This window comes from Lynx rufus, unplaced genomic scaffold (assembly GCF_022079265.1).
Source record: "Lynx rufus isolate CCGP_SWC_20201006 ecotype Redwood Valley unplaced genomic scaffold, mLynRuf1.p SCAF_20, whole genome shotgun sequence".
Lineage (NCBI taxonomy): Eukaryota > Metazoa > Chordata > Mammalia > Carnivora > Felidae > Lynx > Lynx rufus.
This window is the reverse complement of record NW_025814835.1, coordinates 28,184,992-28,200,262: the sequence shown is the minus strand read 5'-3', so window position 1 is coordinate 28,200,262 and position 15,271 is coordinate 28,184,992. Positions and strand designations below refer to the sequence as shown.

At 35.1% G+C, this 15,271-nt stretch overlaps 1 protein-coding gene across 4 annotated transcripts in view; it reads left to right on the top strand.

Annotated features, from left to right (window-relative positions):
* Nucleotides 1–15,271, top strand: part of ARK2N (arkadia (RNF111) N-terminal like PKA signaling regulator 2N) — an 86,329-nt gene that overhangs the window by 50,522 nt on the left and 20,536 nt on the right. For 2 of the 4 annotated variants that reach the window (XM_047086134.1, XM_047086133.1), the window contains exon 3: nucleotides 10,424–10,606. The exons of the other annotated variants lie outside the window; for them this stretch is intronic. In XM_047086134.1, the coding sequence (XP_046942090.1) occupies nucleotides 10,424–10,606 (183 nt within the window). The remainder of the gene's footprint in view (nucleotides 1–10,423; nucleotides 10,607–15,271) is intronic. 4 annotated transcript variants of the gene reach the window in all.

Sequence of the window (15,271 nt, the reverse complement as noted above, 5' to 3'; positions counted from 1 at the left end):
AAATGATAATACAACATTTGTAAATTACTTCAGCTAGTATTATTTTTAGATTAAGTTTTATATCAACAGGAAGAACATTGGTTTGGGATGACTGACTAGATTTTAACTAATCTGCGGTCATTATTTGAATTTGAGATATTTTCAGGGAAGTTCTGTCTTCAGTTTCTTCCTGAGATCACTGATTTTACTAGACATGGAGTTTTAGGCATAAAAAATGTCAATATAGGGGTGCCTGGCTGGCTCAGTCGGTAGAGCACGTGACTCTTGATCTCAGAGCTATGAGTTCAAACCCCCCATTGGGCATGGAACCTACTTAAAAAAATAAATTTAAAAAGTTAATTTCAGCATGTTAACATGACTACTTTTTAATGCATGTATAAACGGTTTCAAGTACTTAACAGGTTTCTTTTTTGTTTCATGATTTAATATTTGATATATTAAGGATGTACTGATGCTTTTTATTTTTAAAATAGACAATAATTCATCTTTTAAGAACACAAATTATTCCTAGTATTGACCAAATACATTCTAGTTTTTGTTATTAGATAATTGAGCAAAAAGTCTATAGATATACTTTTTGCCTTTAAGAGAAAAATGAAAAAGTTTTAGTGGACTAGAACTATCAAACATAGGTTTTATTTGTTTATTTTGTGTGGGAGGAGGGCCAGAGAGAGGAAGGAGACAGAGAATCCCAAGCAGGTTCCACACGCTGACACAGGGCTCAAACCCAGGAACCGCAAGATCATGACCTGAGCCGAACTCGAGTCAGACACTTAACCAACTGATCTACCCAGGCGCTCCTCAAACATAGGTTATAATAATTGATATTCTAGGTAAGAATGATATTTAGGATATTTGAGAAGGTGTTAAACATTAATAATTTGGGACACCTTTCTACATAATTTTGGATAAAGAAGTGGAAAGAGGTTTTGGTAGAAAAAGGAAACCAGGATGTATTGATTTAATTCGTAGAATATGTTTCAAATATTAAAACTTATTCTAAAGTAAAATCTGAAATTTTGTGGTTTGGAGTGCTTAACCTTAATAATTTTGAAGCAGAAACATACGTACAAATTTTATCCTGATTTTTAGTTTCTCACAGTGCCTTGAAAATTAAAATGTGAGCTGTTATAGGAAATATTATTTTGAAAAACAGTAAGTTTTTATATGAGTTGTGCATTAAATGGTTACACCTTGTCCAGATTGCACAATTTAAAAATTCCTCTTTCAAAAAATTTTGTTTCTGTATTACATACATTTACAGAAATATCCAGTATTGAACTTTTAAAAAATAACTGCTGTTTTGGATTATTGAATTCTCCTTCAGTGAGGCAAAGCCTGTATCCCTAAGATTATACCCCCTCATCTGTGGGGGTTATGTTTCAAGACCCCAGTGGATGCGTGAAACCACAGATAGTACCGAACCCTATAAATAGTTTGTTTTTTTCGTATACAAACATATGTATGATAAGGTTTAATCTATAAATTAGGCACAGTAAGAGATGAGCAACAATAATAAAATACAACAATTATAACAATATATCGTAATAAAAATTATGCGAATGTGGTCTCTCAGAATATTTTATTGTACTGCACTTACCCTTTTTGTGATGATGTGAGGTGATAAAATGCGTATGTGAGGAGAAGTAGTGAGGTGAATGATACAGGCACTGTGATGTAGTGTTAGGCTACTTTTGACCTTCTGACCGTTAGGAGGAAGATCATCTGTTTCCGGACCATTGTTGACTGATGGTAACTGAAATCATGGCAGTGAAACCGTGGTTAAAGGGAGACTGTTGTACGTTTAAGTACTAAAACGAAGAAGTGGGAATCACTTATGGATTATGTGGTGGCATTTTTATGTACGTGTATGTATTGTTTGAGAAGTGCCTAGTGGTCTTCCCTAATTTCTTTCTTTTGAATTCCTTTAATTTTCCTAGAATTTTAAGAAGGTTAAGGAATGTATCCTGTTTGGACCTCTTTGTAGTATATAAAGGGCTAATGCTGGAAGAAACTTCTTTCAACCTAAAACAATAATCTAGAAGTCGTTGAAATACTTTTTATTTAAGAATAAAATCCCATTTCTCTAATATGTACACATGAAATTAGGTGATGATATTTAAAAGGGGGCATTATCCCCTCACTAAAGATAAATGTGTTTTCTGATAATCTGTCTACAGACTACTTTCTGCCTAGTTTGTACTAACTCAGTGTTGTAGGATATTAGATTTTTAATCATTTTAAGAGTATTTAACCAGATTAGAATGATCTGGTTATTTGAGCCACTTGTTAGATAATAACTGTCTTACTTGTATTGATGCATATTTTGTGCACATCATTAAAAATGAGTGTAATAAAAGCCCAAATAAAATTTCAATTTAGAACACAACACAATGAAAATCTTAAGATTTAATATCTTGTATAAAGTGTTTTTTTTTTTTTTTAACTTAGAATAAAGGATTCTATCATTTTGGGGCTCCAAGAGAAAAAACCTTTTTTCTTGTTACCAAGTCAGAGGATTGAGCCTTATCTCAAGGGGTCTGGTCTGTGTGTGTGTGTCTGCACGTGTGCACATATGCCCACTTCTGAAATAACTAATTTTTGTGTTTTTTTATTGTTACATTTGACAAGTTGTTGGAGACAGATAACAATGGAATAGTCTACAGGGATTTTTATTAATATAATATCCATTCATGTATGTAAGAGTTGCCTACATATAAACCTAGTTGGGGTGATAAAATTGGAGAAAAAAGTTACTTTATGGATTTTGTTTTTGTCATGTAAAGGTTTTTGATCTTTTGTGTATTTCACTAGCAGACTGAGTAAAAGAATAATTTTGCTTCATTGCTTTTGTCATTCTACAGTGTTATGTAGATTTAACAGCAGAGACCCAGGTCTCTGAGTCTAGGTATATCTCAATTTACATAAGATTTATTACTTAAAATTTGTGTGCAAGTCAGAATATTAGAAATGAAATAATTTTAAACGATTAAATCTGCTTGTTAATGGAAGAAATGCTGTAGTGAATCCTTTTGTTGAGCAAATAAAGCACCCAAATTGATATCACTGATAATTTTCATTTTTAATATACAGCTGAATTTGCCTAATGATACAGCTACATGAAAGTTGTAGGTAAGATGGTGAACAGGCTTCTTCCTGTCATCATTTGTTTAGAATAACAGATTATAGGCAAGCTGTCTCGTAGAAGGTGACCTTTTAAAGTAATTGTACCTGTTACATTTTGTTTAGCTTATATTTATTTCCCTCTCTCTAGTTTGAATTATTTAAATGATACAGTGAGAGCACAGTGAAAGAGATTTTGTGGAATGCCACATGTTAGAAAATACAGCATCAAAACAATTTGAGCAAATTTATTAAACTTAAAATTTTTTTACTATGAAAATTGTTCAGTAAAAATTGTTCTCGAAGAAAAATTCTTCTCAAAATCCTCTCCATAAATGGCATCTATGTCCTTAATCAGTGTACAGATAAGAAATTTGTTTTTTTAATTTGTCCAGAACAGTTGTATGATACATGGATTGTACACAACGTGAATAACTTCGGAGTTTCTACACTTTTCATTTTTTTTTTTTATTTCTGTTTTTAATTTCTCTGAATTTTAGGAAGGTTGGTGGGGATTGAAAACAAACTATTATTACTGGCATTGAGTAGATCTTATATTAAATTTACTACAACATAAAATAGAAGACATCCTAAAAAATGAAGGAGTAATAATCTATGAGGAAGTGTATTCTTTGGTAATAAACTCTTACAACTTTGAGATTTGGAAAGAATGTTATTAAATAACTGATTTTTATTTTATTGCACTTTCTTTATATATTTTACCTAACTGCATTTGAAGTGTAACAATTAATCTAGATAAATAAAAGTTTCAAAAAAGAAATGTTTCTTGTTACTCTATTGAGGATAGCATTGGTTGTTATATTAGTGATTGTCTACCAGTTAATTCACATTAGGTGTTTGGGAGTCAAGAAACCTGCTTTTCCATTATGCAATATTAGTTTGTGGTCAGAATAATTAATAGATTTTACATGATGTTTTTGGGATGATTTTCAGGTTTTTTTGTAATTGCTATATTGAAAAAGGTAATAATACCAGTGTTAACATAAAAGGTTGAGATTCTTTTTCTTTACATGTTCTACTGAGTTATCCTATTAAAAATTGAGGAATATTTGGAAAATAGAGTTTAGACTACTTCAGGGAGTAATCAGAAAGCTGGAATGGAGATATCTTTAACAGGGATCATAGAGATGGAGATGTGGCTAAAATCATATCTAATTTTTGTGTTCTTTGTGTACATGGTACAGATATTTCAGTTTTCTCTGAATCTTCAAAGCAGTAGGTCATGAGTTTGTTTCTGAAATAGGAAGATAAATTGAAAGATGGTGACCTCTTCAGGTGCCCTGTTTTCCAAACTTTTAGGTTTTGTTGAATTATCCAGATACGTGACCCGAGTTATCTTATGAATAACCTCCCAATTTTCCCAACTTTGTAGTTAGTGGTGAAATGTTAAAATGAAATTTTCTTTCTTGAGATCAACTTTCTAACTACTCTGATAATCTTGAATATTTGCTTTTACCTCATCTTTGATCCTCTCAAAATTAACTCTTAATCAGTATCATAGGTAACTTTCCTGGGTGAATAAAATGACTTGTCATTTACTAGTATGATATAAGGACAGATGTAGTCCTTAAAACTTTATTCCCACCTTGCAAACTTTATAATGTCTAAAATTTTAATAATTGAGATGAGTAGAATGAAAAAAGTACAAAAACAGTTTTATTTTGGAAATGAGATAATGCCAGGTGCCTGGCTGGCTGGCTCAGTCAGTGGAGCATGCGACTCTTGATATTGAGTTCAAGCCCCACATTGGGTGTAGAGATTACTTAAAAAACAAATTAGTAAAAATTTAATTAAAAAAGGGAAAATGACTTAATGCCTAAACATAAAATTTCATTGTATATTGCATTTAATTTCCATTTAGCTCTGTTTTCTCAGACATTTTTCTTTTTACTGAAATAGCATTTGATATTATTCTGGAGAAAATAGACACACACAGATTTTGGTATTTAAAGCTGTTTTTTTAGAGATGGCACTTTTCTGTGTAGCTTTTTGTTTTTTTTCTGGTAGATGTAATTATTTGTCTTTTTCAACAGCTGCTTTGAAAATGACTGCTTGTCATTGTTCTATGTGTGCATATATATTTTTGATAGTAATAAAAATACAGCATAAGTATTCTCAAGTATGTTTTCTCTTATATTCGCAAATACAGATTTTCACCTTGGTAAGTATTTTGGTATGGAATGAAAACGCCTTTTTTCTTGAGTAGGTTCTGCCAAAATGCAAATTTCCTCCTGCAGCTCTTCAGGTTTGTCCTTCCCCTCAATTCCTTATTCCCCCCACACTGCATTCTCTCACTTGCCCACTGCCACATATACTCTCCCTTCTTAGACCCCTTGGCTAGGTAATTCCTAAGAATGCTTCTTTCAGGTGTAGCTTTTTTGAATCTGACTATCTGGATTGAGGCCAAGTGTGATTTCCACCTTTCTCATGATGTTGTAGATAGATAATGGCCCTGGGCATAGGCCCTTTAATGACTGTGGCAGTAGAGCTTATATGGGATCATTTCGCAGTAACAAGATAGATTTTTTTCTCTCCTAGTGAGGGGTTTCAGGAGATTGGCTATACTGGGGAGGACAGAAGGAATTTTCTCTGAGCTTTGTTGTATATTACTATAGTTATAGAAATGGGAGTTGAAGGGGCAAAGTGTGTCTTGGGCCGTTGCCCCACCTTTCCTTGGGCCCAAGACTTAACAATAGAGAGAGAGAAGGAGGAGTGCGTTTCTAGGGTGTCTGAGATACTAGAGGAATTCCCATCTCTCAGATCTAATTAGACCTCATACTGGGAGACTGACACTTGTGTTAGTGGGAGGCTCTGTAGGCTAGGATGGTGCAAAATATGAAATAATCCAAAAATGATCTCTGTTGGGGTATGAAACACTTTTATATGAACACACCCAAGCTGACATTACACTTCAGACAAAAAGAAACGTACAAAAGCCCATTTGTGAAGATCTCAGTAATCCCAGGAAAGCATTTGCTTAATAAGTGGGGTTAATCTATGACCAGTGTGAGGCACCAACCCAGGCAGGGATGTTTTCTCATAGCTGCTCCTGCTTTTTTTTTTTTTTTTAAATAAAGTTTGTTTATTTTGATAGAAAGAAGGGGGAGGGGCAGAGAGAGAGAATCCCAAGCAGGCTTCGCCCTGTCAGCACAGAGCCCAGCGTGGGGCTCTATCTCATGAACCATGAGATCATGACCGGAGCTAAAATCAAGATTCAGACACATGACTGACTAAGCCACCCAGGTGCCCCTTTTCTCAAAGCTTCTTGCATGCAGGCCCTGTAGAGTAGAATTTACATGTAAAGATAAGCAAACAAATAAAATAGGGCAGGTGCTAATTATAGTGGAAAGATGGGGCAGTGGTCCAGTATTCTGCTGGTATGTCATCTTTAACTCTTGCCATAACTCTGTGAAGAAATGAGTCCTAGAGCTAAGTAGTAGTAGGCAGGACTTCAACCTGTATGTTGGCTGCCAAAAATCTGTACGTACTTCCTATGCTGTTCCGTCTTGTATATTTCCAGTTCTCTCAACACTGAACAACTGTAATGTAATTCATTTCTGGTTCCACCTAATTAGGACTCAGATCTCTCATCTGTAAAACAAGAGTGGTAAATTATGTATTACCTTACATCATTTTTAAAAATTTTGTGCTTTTGGTAGTGAAATTCTAAAAGGGGTTTGTCAGGGATAAATGCAGTAAAGGATGTTGGTTTTGTTTTGCTTTTTTGTTTTGTTTCACATTCTCTCAGTGAGATTTAAAGAACATTTTTTAAAGAAGAAAATAATAGGTTGAAAGAAAACTAATTCATAAATTTAAACACTTGATGACAGTAGTAGAGAAGGTTAACCATAAAAGAGTAAACTTCACTATGTCAGAAATGTGTGATGACACAGATACATCTGTATTTTATTATTTGAAAAGTTAGAACCTGTGTGTAGGCTAGGATGTAATTAAGAGGGTACAAACCTATTTCTAGCATAAAATGGACGAATCGATGTTCATAAGTCAGTGGATTGCTTGACTTTTAATTTTTTGCCTTGTAATGAGCAGCAAAATTTTCAAAATCTTGCAATCAGGAGGAGAGACAGCACTTTGATTAACCACAGGCCAATTAGTTATTAACTAATTGTGTTAACATTTACCTTTATAGAGATATGCTATTAAGGATTGTAGAAAAACTAGGAAGTCATTATTATAAATTTATGTTTTAAGATTGTGACAGACATCAAGTTTAGCAGATGGGAGAATGTGTAGTTTGGCTAATCCTTAAATGTAACATGGAATGTGCTTACATTAATGATTAATTTTTAAATTGGAAATGTTTCCATGTGTAACTTTACTTGAAGTGACCATTTTTATGCTTTTGAAAGCCAAAGTAATCTTAGTAGCAGTGCATTTGTTCTCACAGTATAGAGAAAAATCAAGTGGGAGAGAGGACAGTATCTCCATGTTTATTCCATCCTGTAATGAATTGTTAGAGTCAAATTGGAAGAATAGTTGCTGCTTCTCTCATTAATGTGCTGAATTTTCCCAGCTCCTCCTCCATAGCTTTTTTTCCCTTTCTTTCTTTTAAAAGACAGATACAATTACTACAGGATCTTACCTGTCTCTTACTTCTGCTGTGCAGCAAGAATCACTTTTAAAAGAATATCACAAATTATCACCATCAGGTAGCTCGTATTTACTTAGTGGTTTAAAGTTCAAACCCTAATGCTGAGTGCTTTAAACCTACTTTATTTCATCTTGGTTTGCTAATGATAAGTGTAACATAACCTTGGAACATAAGATCATTAATTTTGGTTTCAAGTTGGAAGAAAGATGGAAAGGCATCCATTCCTTTATTAAAGTTTGTATAGTATTGACTTGTCATTGTTTTGGATAGACTGGAAATGAGAAATGACACTGATAATAATTTAACTTTTAAGTATAATTAAAATATGAAAATATCACTGTCTTTGTTTATGATGAATACTAAATTTAAGCTAAGCTATAAGGTGTGCTGTTTGGAAATATGGAAGATACAAGAATGAAGCCAGATAACAAGTTTATGCTTGTATTTCCTACTGATGAAGACTTTCAGACAAGTTATTTCCATGGGTAGGTGATGTTAACTCTGCATGTACATATACAACTCTACTCTTTGCATGATTCTACATGTAGGAGTGGTACAATTTTGACTTGACTGTTGACCTGATGCCTCAATTTGGTGGTTGTAGGGGGGAGGGATGTGAGAGCAAGAGGTGGTGAATGGTACTAGTGGTGTAAATTTTAAAATAAATCTTTAATTTTTTGCAAAACAACACTTAAGCCCTTTTAAAAATAGAACATTTGGTCAAATAGTCAATATTGTACTTGACCCTCATATCTTCTGCACCCAAGTATCTTGGACATCACACAGTATCTTGATTCCATAATAATCATTTTGAACTCTGACGAGAACTCCATAAATAATAGAGCTTTCTTTTCTTTTTTAGAAAAGAAAAACGTCAAACATGAACTAATTTTTTGCTATTTGAGCTAAAATCCATTACTAACTGATACTGAGGCTACACTGTCGAATATTCTGAACTTGATTTACCCTTTTGGGGGAATTGGAAATTAAGTAGTCAACTGAAATTGTAATGATCGTCAGAATTTCATATTGTGACATGTCTGTTCTTATACAGTGGCACTTAACAACTCGTTTGCTTTTATTTGGTCATTTTTATTTTAAAAATGTTGCTACATAAACTTTTGGTTTGGGACCTTTGCTTTAAGGGATAAATATCCCAGATGTGTTTCATGTGTTGTTCAGTCACAATTCACACAATGGATGCTTGTATTAAAACTAATCTTTCATTGTGTTCTATTTTAATGAGTCATTGGCATATGTATTCCTTCATAGTCCAGAGTTTCATAAAATAGGTGTGTTGAATGTAAAACAGTCTTGATATTAAAAAATCTTTATGGAAATAAATAATTTGCCTGCACTTTATAAACAGCTGTTGGGGGGAGAAACTGCATTCCTTTATTTCTGCTTTATTCTAAAATGAAGATGGTAGTAAGGGATGTATTTCATAATTGAATGAAAACTATTTTTGTTTTTTGCTATTAGAAAAAGGGTAGCATTAGCATTTAAAGCATGTATCTATTCTACAAGCATGATTATTGAGTTATTTTAGCATGAATCACTGCGGTTTAATTTCTTTGGAAATCAGCTGCCTTTTTCGGCTAGTTAGGGTGATTTGGAGGTAGAAGGGATCTTTTTTTTTTTTTTTTTCCAGTTAGAACTTTAATATCTTCCTCTAAAATAACCCATAAGGTTGCGTATCGTTGCCTTGGAATGTGAGCTGGTTGTCTTTCTCAGGGAAAAGAAAATTTAGATATTCCTAACAAGACATCCCAAGCAAAATCCTGAAGGTGGATTTTGTGAGTATTGTCTTTTTGTAGAAAAAGTGTTTCTTTTTGTAGAAAAGAGTATTGTCTTTTTGTTATAAAATGCATAACACCCCTGATATTTTTATTTTTTAAAGTTTATTTTGAGAGAGAGAGAGAGAGAGAGAGCGAGCACAAGTGGGAGAGGGGCAGAGAGAGAGGGCGAGAGAATCCCAAGCAGGCTCCTGCTCAGCATGGAGCCCGATGTGAGGCTCGATCCCATGAGATCCCATGAACCGTGAGATTATGACCTGAGTCGAAACCAAGAGTTGGGTGCTTAACCGACTGAGCCACCCAGGTGCCCTGATCCCTGGTATTTTTAAAGGGCTTTATTGGATATAGTCAAGTAGAGCTCCTAATGTTAACCTTATTTCTTTAGAATAGAAAAATATGTATTTGACTTTCTTCTTTGAATCTAACAGTGACTTTTTAAGTATTAGCTACTAAGAGAAAGAACTAGATTCATTCTCTGAAAAACTATAAATTGACTTTTAATAGTTTGCATCAGTTTTTTTCCTTAAAAAATCAGTTTTACTTTCTCTGTGGAGTCTTCTCCTTTTTCATAGTCTTTTGCTCTATAGGAATGTGACGAGAATTCAGTGTAACTTTGTTCAGTACAGTCTTGTCTTCTGTTCTTCATAATAACACTCCTTTTCTCCTTTTCAAATGTGTCCCTCATCTTATAAGCTTGGGTTATCTTTTCCACTTTCACATCATGTACAAAATATTAGATGTATAAAGTGCAGCTTTTCTGACCAGGTAGAGTAATAAGATAAAGGCAACTGGCATTTAGAGGGCTCTTAGTTGCAGAAGTATTTTTCACCCCACAAGTTAGATACAAGTATACATTTTCTTTCCTCCCTAGATGGACCTCCAGTTGTAGCTCATTATGATATGTCTGACACCAGCTCTGACCCAGAAGTGGTAAATGTGGACAATTTATTGGCGGCTGCGGTAGTTCAAGAGCACAGTAATTCTGTAGGAGGCCAGGACACAGGAGCTACCTGGAGGACCAGCGGGCTTCTAGAGGAGCTGAATGCGGAGGCAGGTTGGTCTCCCTCCCCTCCCCCTTCTCTAACGGTGTACTGTGCATGTGTCCTGGCAGCTGTTTTCCTTGTAGTGGACCTTGCTGAGGAGAGCAGGCCAACTAGAGACATCTGGCTTTCGATGATTGTGACTATCCAGGGTTCCCTTTACAACTGAAGAGGAGATGTGGGTAGCGTGTCTGTCATTCATCTTTCCTAATATGAAGGAAGCAAAAATGAGAATTAATTGTAGGCACAGGTAGATTTCAGTATACCTATTTCTTGGGTTAAAAATGCTTAGGGGCGCCTGGGTGGCGCAGTCAGTTAAGCGTCCGACTTCATCAGCCAGGTCACGATCTCGCGGTTCGTGAGTTCGAGCCCCGCGTCAGGCTCTGGGCTGATGGCTCAGAGCCTGGAGCCTGTTTCAGATTCTGTGTCTCCCTCTCTCTCTGCCCCTCCCCTGTTCATGCTCTGTCTCCCTCTGTCCCAAAAATAAATGTTGAAAAAATAAAAAATAAAAAATAAAATGCTTAACATACGTTAACTACTCAGATGACCTTAATACTCCCCCACCCTCCCCTTCTCCAGGGGTTCCCTCACTTAATCTGTATAGCAACCTTGCAGTACGGGGAGGGAGCTGATTACACCTGCCCCCTGGGGCTGTTCCTAAGAAGGGCTGCACTGTTTCTTCTGCTTCTAGGGGTGCCAGTGTCCCTGTCCATTCCTCTCCAGTAGTTCTCATGTTTGTCTTTTCCAACCCTTTTCTTTCAGTTTCTGCTTCTCGTATCTCAGGAAAATCTCTATCCCTGTCTTGCATAATTTATCTGGGCTCTATAATAATTCTGAAGAGTGATATTTATTCACTAAAAAAAAACATTGCATTACTTTTAAAAACCTTCCCTCCAACTCCAACTGTCCTGCAGTGTGTTCCTCAGTACTTTTTCAGCATTCTTTCTCATTTAAACCTTTTTCTTAAAGCACTAGTTCTTAAGTTTGAGAAAAGAGGGTGAGGGGATGGAGAGACTACTTTTGTAGTCTACAGAAGGAATATAGTTTTATAGTTAAATTATAAATAGCCTTGGCTTTTATGAGCTAATCCTGTAAATCACTACCTAAAATATGTTTATGGCAAATGAGTTTTGCAAAAATAATAATGGGCTTAGAACTTGTTATACTGAAATTGTTAAGAAATAAAAAAGAAGACATAACTCCACAGATCATTTGTCCTTAATTCTTCCTTTCATAATCTTTGATTGGAACAAAATAAAAATCTCTGGTTGAACTTCTGATTAATTTATAGTGACTAATTTTGGAGCAGGACCTAGATTTAGTTTTAAGTAGGTTTAGACTGCTAACTATTTGACCTTGACCTTGGACAAGGTGTTTCTCCTCTGGACTTCAATTTTTATATGTATAAAGACTTGCTTTGCTCAACAAGGATCTTTTAAGGATTTATTATGTGTAAGTACTTTTAAAAATTAAGCAGTAATATTTTATATCAAAGGACAGTAGGTTGACCACATTTTGTGCAATATGTGTTTCTAAGTTATATATTTGTTCTGTATACTGGGAAATTTATCTTCATATTTTATCCATTGACAAATGGTCCATTCTATTTCCGTTTTATTTCCTTGTTTCTTAGTCTTTCCATTAAAATGTAGACCACTGCATAGTAAATTCTTGGAGAACACATCAAAATTTAACTTTTGTTTTTTATAGAGAGAGTTTTAATATTAGTTTAAACCACATGGAATTGTTAATATTTGACTTTTTGACCTATAACCCAGCAGTTTCAGATATTTCAACCTAATAATGCAGGTTGTGGGGTCTTAAAGTATCCTTAAAGTTACCAGCATTGGGGATAGCATCACATTTTAAGATTCAAGTAATTGTTAGCTTGTTGTTTAAAACATCACTAGCCTTTGTGTACTTAATTCTATTTTTGGTTGTGTTTTTGAATTTCAGTAACACAAAAAAATGTTTGTTAAGTTTATTTTGAGAGAGAGAGAGAGAGAGAGCCTGAGTGTGTGAGCAGGGGAGAGGCAGAGAGAGAGAGAGAGAGAGAGAGTGAGAGAGTGAGCACTGTCAGCATGGAGCTCAGTATGGGGGTCGAACTCACAAACTGTGAGATCATGACCTGCGCCGAAATCAAGAGTTGGACACTTAAGCTTAACCACTTAACCTCTTAACTAACTGAGCCACCCAGGTACCCCTCAGTTATACAAAATTTTAAGAGTATATCACTCAGGTATTTACCACCATTCTTAAGAAATGAAATGTGACAAAAATATGTGAGGGGGAACACCCATGGCTTCAACTCTGTTCCCCTTCCTTTTCCCTCTCCACTCCAAAGCTGTCTTGAATTTGGTATTTGATATTGGTATTCCTGTGTATGTATTTATATTTTTACTGCATTTGTTACATATCTGTAAACAAGCATGTTTTAATATTAATTGCTGTTACATAGAAGGTAATCATTTGTAACTTTTTTCAACATTTCAAGTTTTATTCTCGTTGATAAGTATGGCTTTAGTTCATTCATTTTTTACTATTTAGTATTCACTGTATGAATATATCACAGTTGACTTACCCATTCTCTTTTTGGACATTTAGAGTGCTGTTCCTAATGATGCTACCATTAACATTTCTTGTATGTCTCTTGATACATGTGTGTGATTAATTTCTCTAGGATATAATATATAGAGAACATATGTATGTATTGGGCCATAAATTGTGTGTAGATTTTTGTATATCATAAGACATGGTCATCACTGTTCAACAGATCCCGATGACATTTTCTTATGAAGCCATTTATTGGCTCATGAAAGTCCTTTTTTCTAAATCTGACAATGCAGGTATGTGAGTAATAAAGAAAACCTCTAATATTCTCTAGTCTTGATATAATTGTCATAATGGGAACCCATCTTGCAGATTTTGAATATACTTACAGTGCCACAGCAAAATGTTAACAGAATTTATGCTTGTTTGCCAATTTTATAGTTTTGAGATTTGAACTGTTAGCATCAATGAGATGTCATTCTTGTGGTTTTAGTTTAAGATAAATGTTCTGATGGTTAATCTGAGTTATCCTACTGTCCCTCCCAACAAAATAAAAACCCAGTCACTGAACTATTCAGGGGTTAATCAGTAGCAGCATCTCAGATGATGTCCGCAGCCCCACTGTGTTTAGGATCCTTAAGCAATTATGTGATGTTCCAGTATGCAAAAGAGTTTTTACTCTTTAGTTTTAGTTTTAACCAAGAAAAAGAATTGAAATTAAGAAAGCCACTGGTCAACAGAAGATCTCAACTTTCCATTTCAACTCTTGCCATGTGTTTACTTTTCTCTTGGTTGGTGCTGGAATCGCATAGTGTTGTAGGTGGCAGCTTGCTGCCAACAAGCATCTTATTTTGAAGCAGCAGCCACTCACATACTGTGTGAACTCCAATAAATGACAGTTGTTTCCCTGTCTGTGGAACTGGAATAAAACTAGTATACACCCCGAAAGATTATTGTTTGTACTTAGTACAGAATATAGCACACAGGCCTTCAGGAATGCTAGCGGGCATTATGCTAATATATTCATGCTGAAGTAGGCTGAGTAAGGAAGCAGGTGACTAATGGACCTAATCTGTGAATTTCTAATTTACTGTCCTCCCCTGGAATGAGTTGCTCTGGCTACAGGAATGTTCGATACTTGACCTGGGTGTCAAAATTACACAGGGTGCTGATAAAAATTCAGAATCCTAGATTTCTCCCTGAAGATTCTGTAAGTAGATCTGGTATGGGGTCTGAAAAACCTGTTTTTGGTAATCACCCCCAGGTAACTCTTGCATTGGACATGTTTAGGAAACTATCAGTAGATCTGAAAATGGCTTAATTTTTATATATTGCTAGTAATAGCTCACTGTGAACGTAAATGCAGATGAAGCTAAGACCAGCAGAAGTCTGAAGTACTCTTGGTGTAGAAAGCTTGTAATTGTGATAAACTGAATTAGAGTGTTCCCCCGGCCCCCAAGGAAATTAAAACTAATACAGAAATGATAGTTTTTTTCCCCATCGGCCTTCTTGTCAAGAAGGTAGGTTATTGAACATGTTCCCATCCCTGAAATACAGATGATAATCTTGATTTGTCCATAACACTAGTTGTAGTGCAGAGAAACAAATCTTGTTTCCTGTTCTTAGTGTAGGGCTTTTTATATTTAGGCTAGATTGGCCATGTTTCTCTTATTAGCACTTTAAAGTCAATGTAGCAGTCTTGTGAAGGAGATAAATTTGTTCAGGTTCCACTTATTTTTACCTGTTTTGTATGGACTATATATGATTTTAGATTTCTGACCCTCTCTTCCCCAACTTTAAAAAAAATTTTTTTTCATTTTATTATTTTAGAGAGAAAGTGAGGGTACATGAGTGGGGGGAGGGACAGAAGGAGGGAGAGAGAGAATCCTAAGAAGGCTCCACGCTCAGCATCTCACGTGGGGCTTGATCCCACAACCTTGGGATCACGACCCGAGCCGAAGTCAAGAATCAGATGCTCAACCGACTGAGCCACCCAGGCCCCCTTCTTCCCCTACTTTTTAAAGCTTTTTTAAAACATTCTTACTGAAAAAACTAAATACAAGGTAATAATTTACTACTTGGTTTAAAACTAAGTGAATAGTGACTTGAGATATTAACCTTTTTTATAC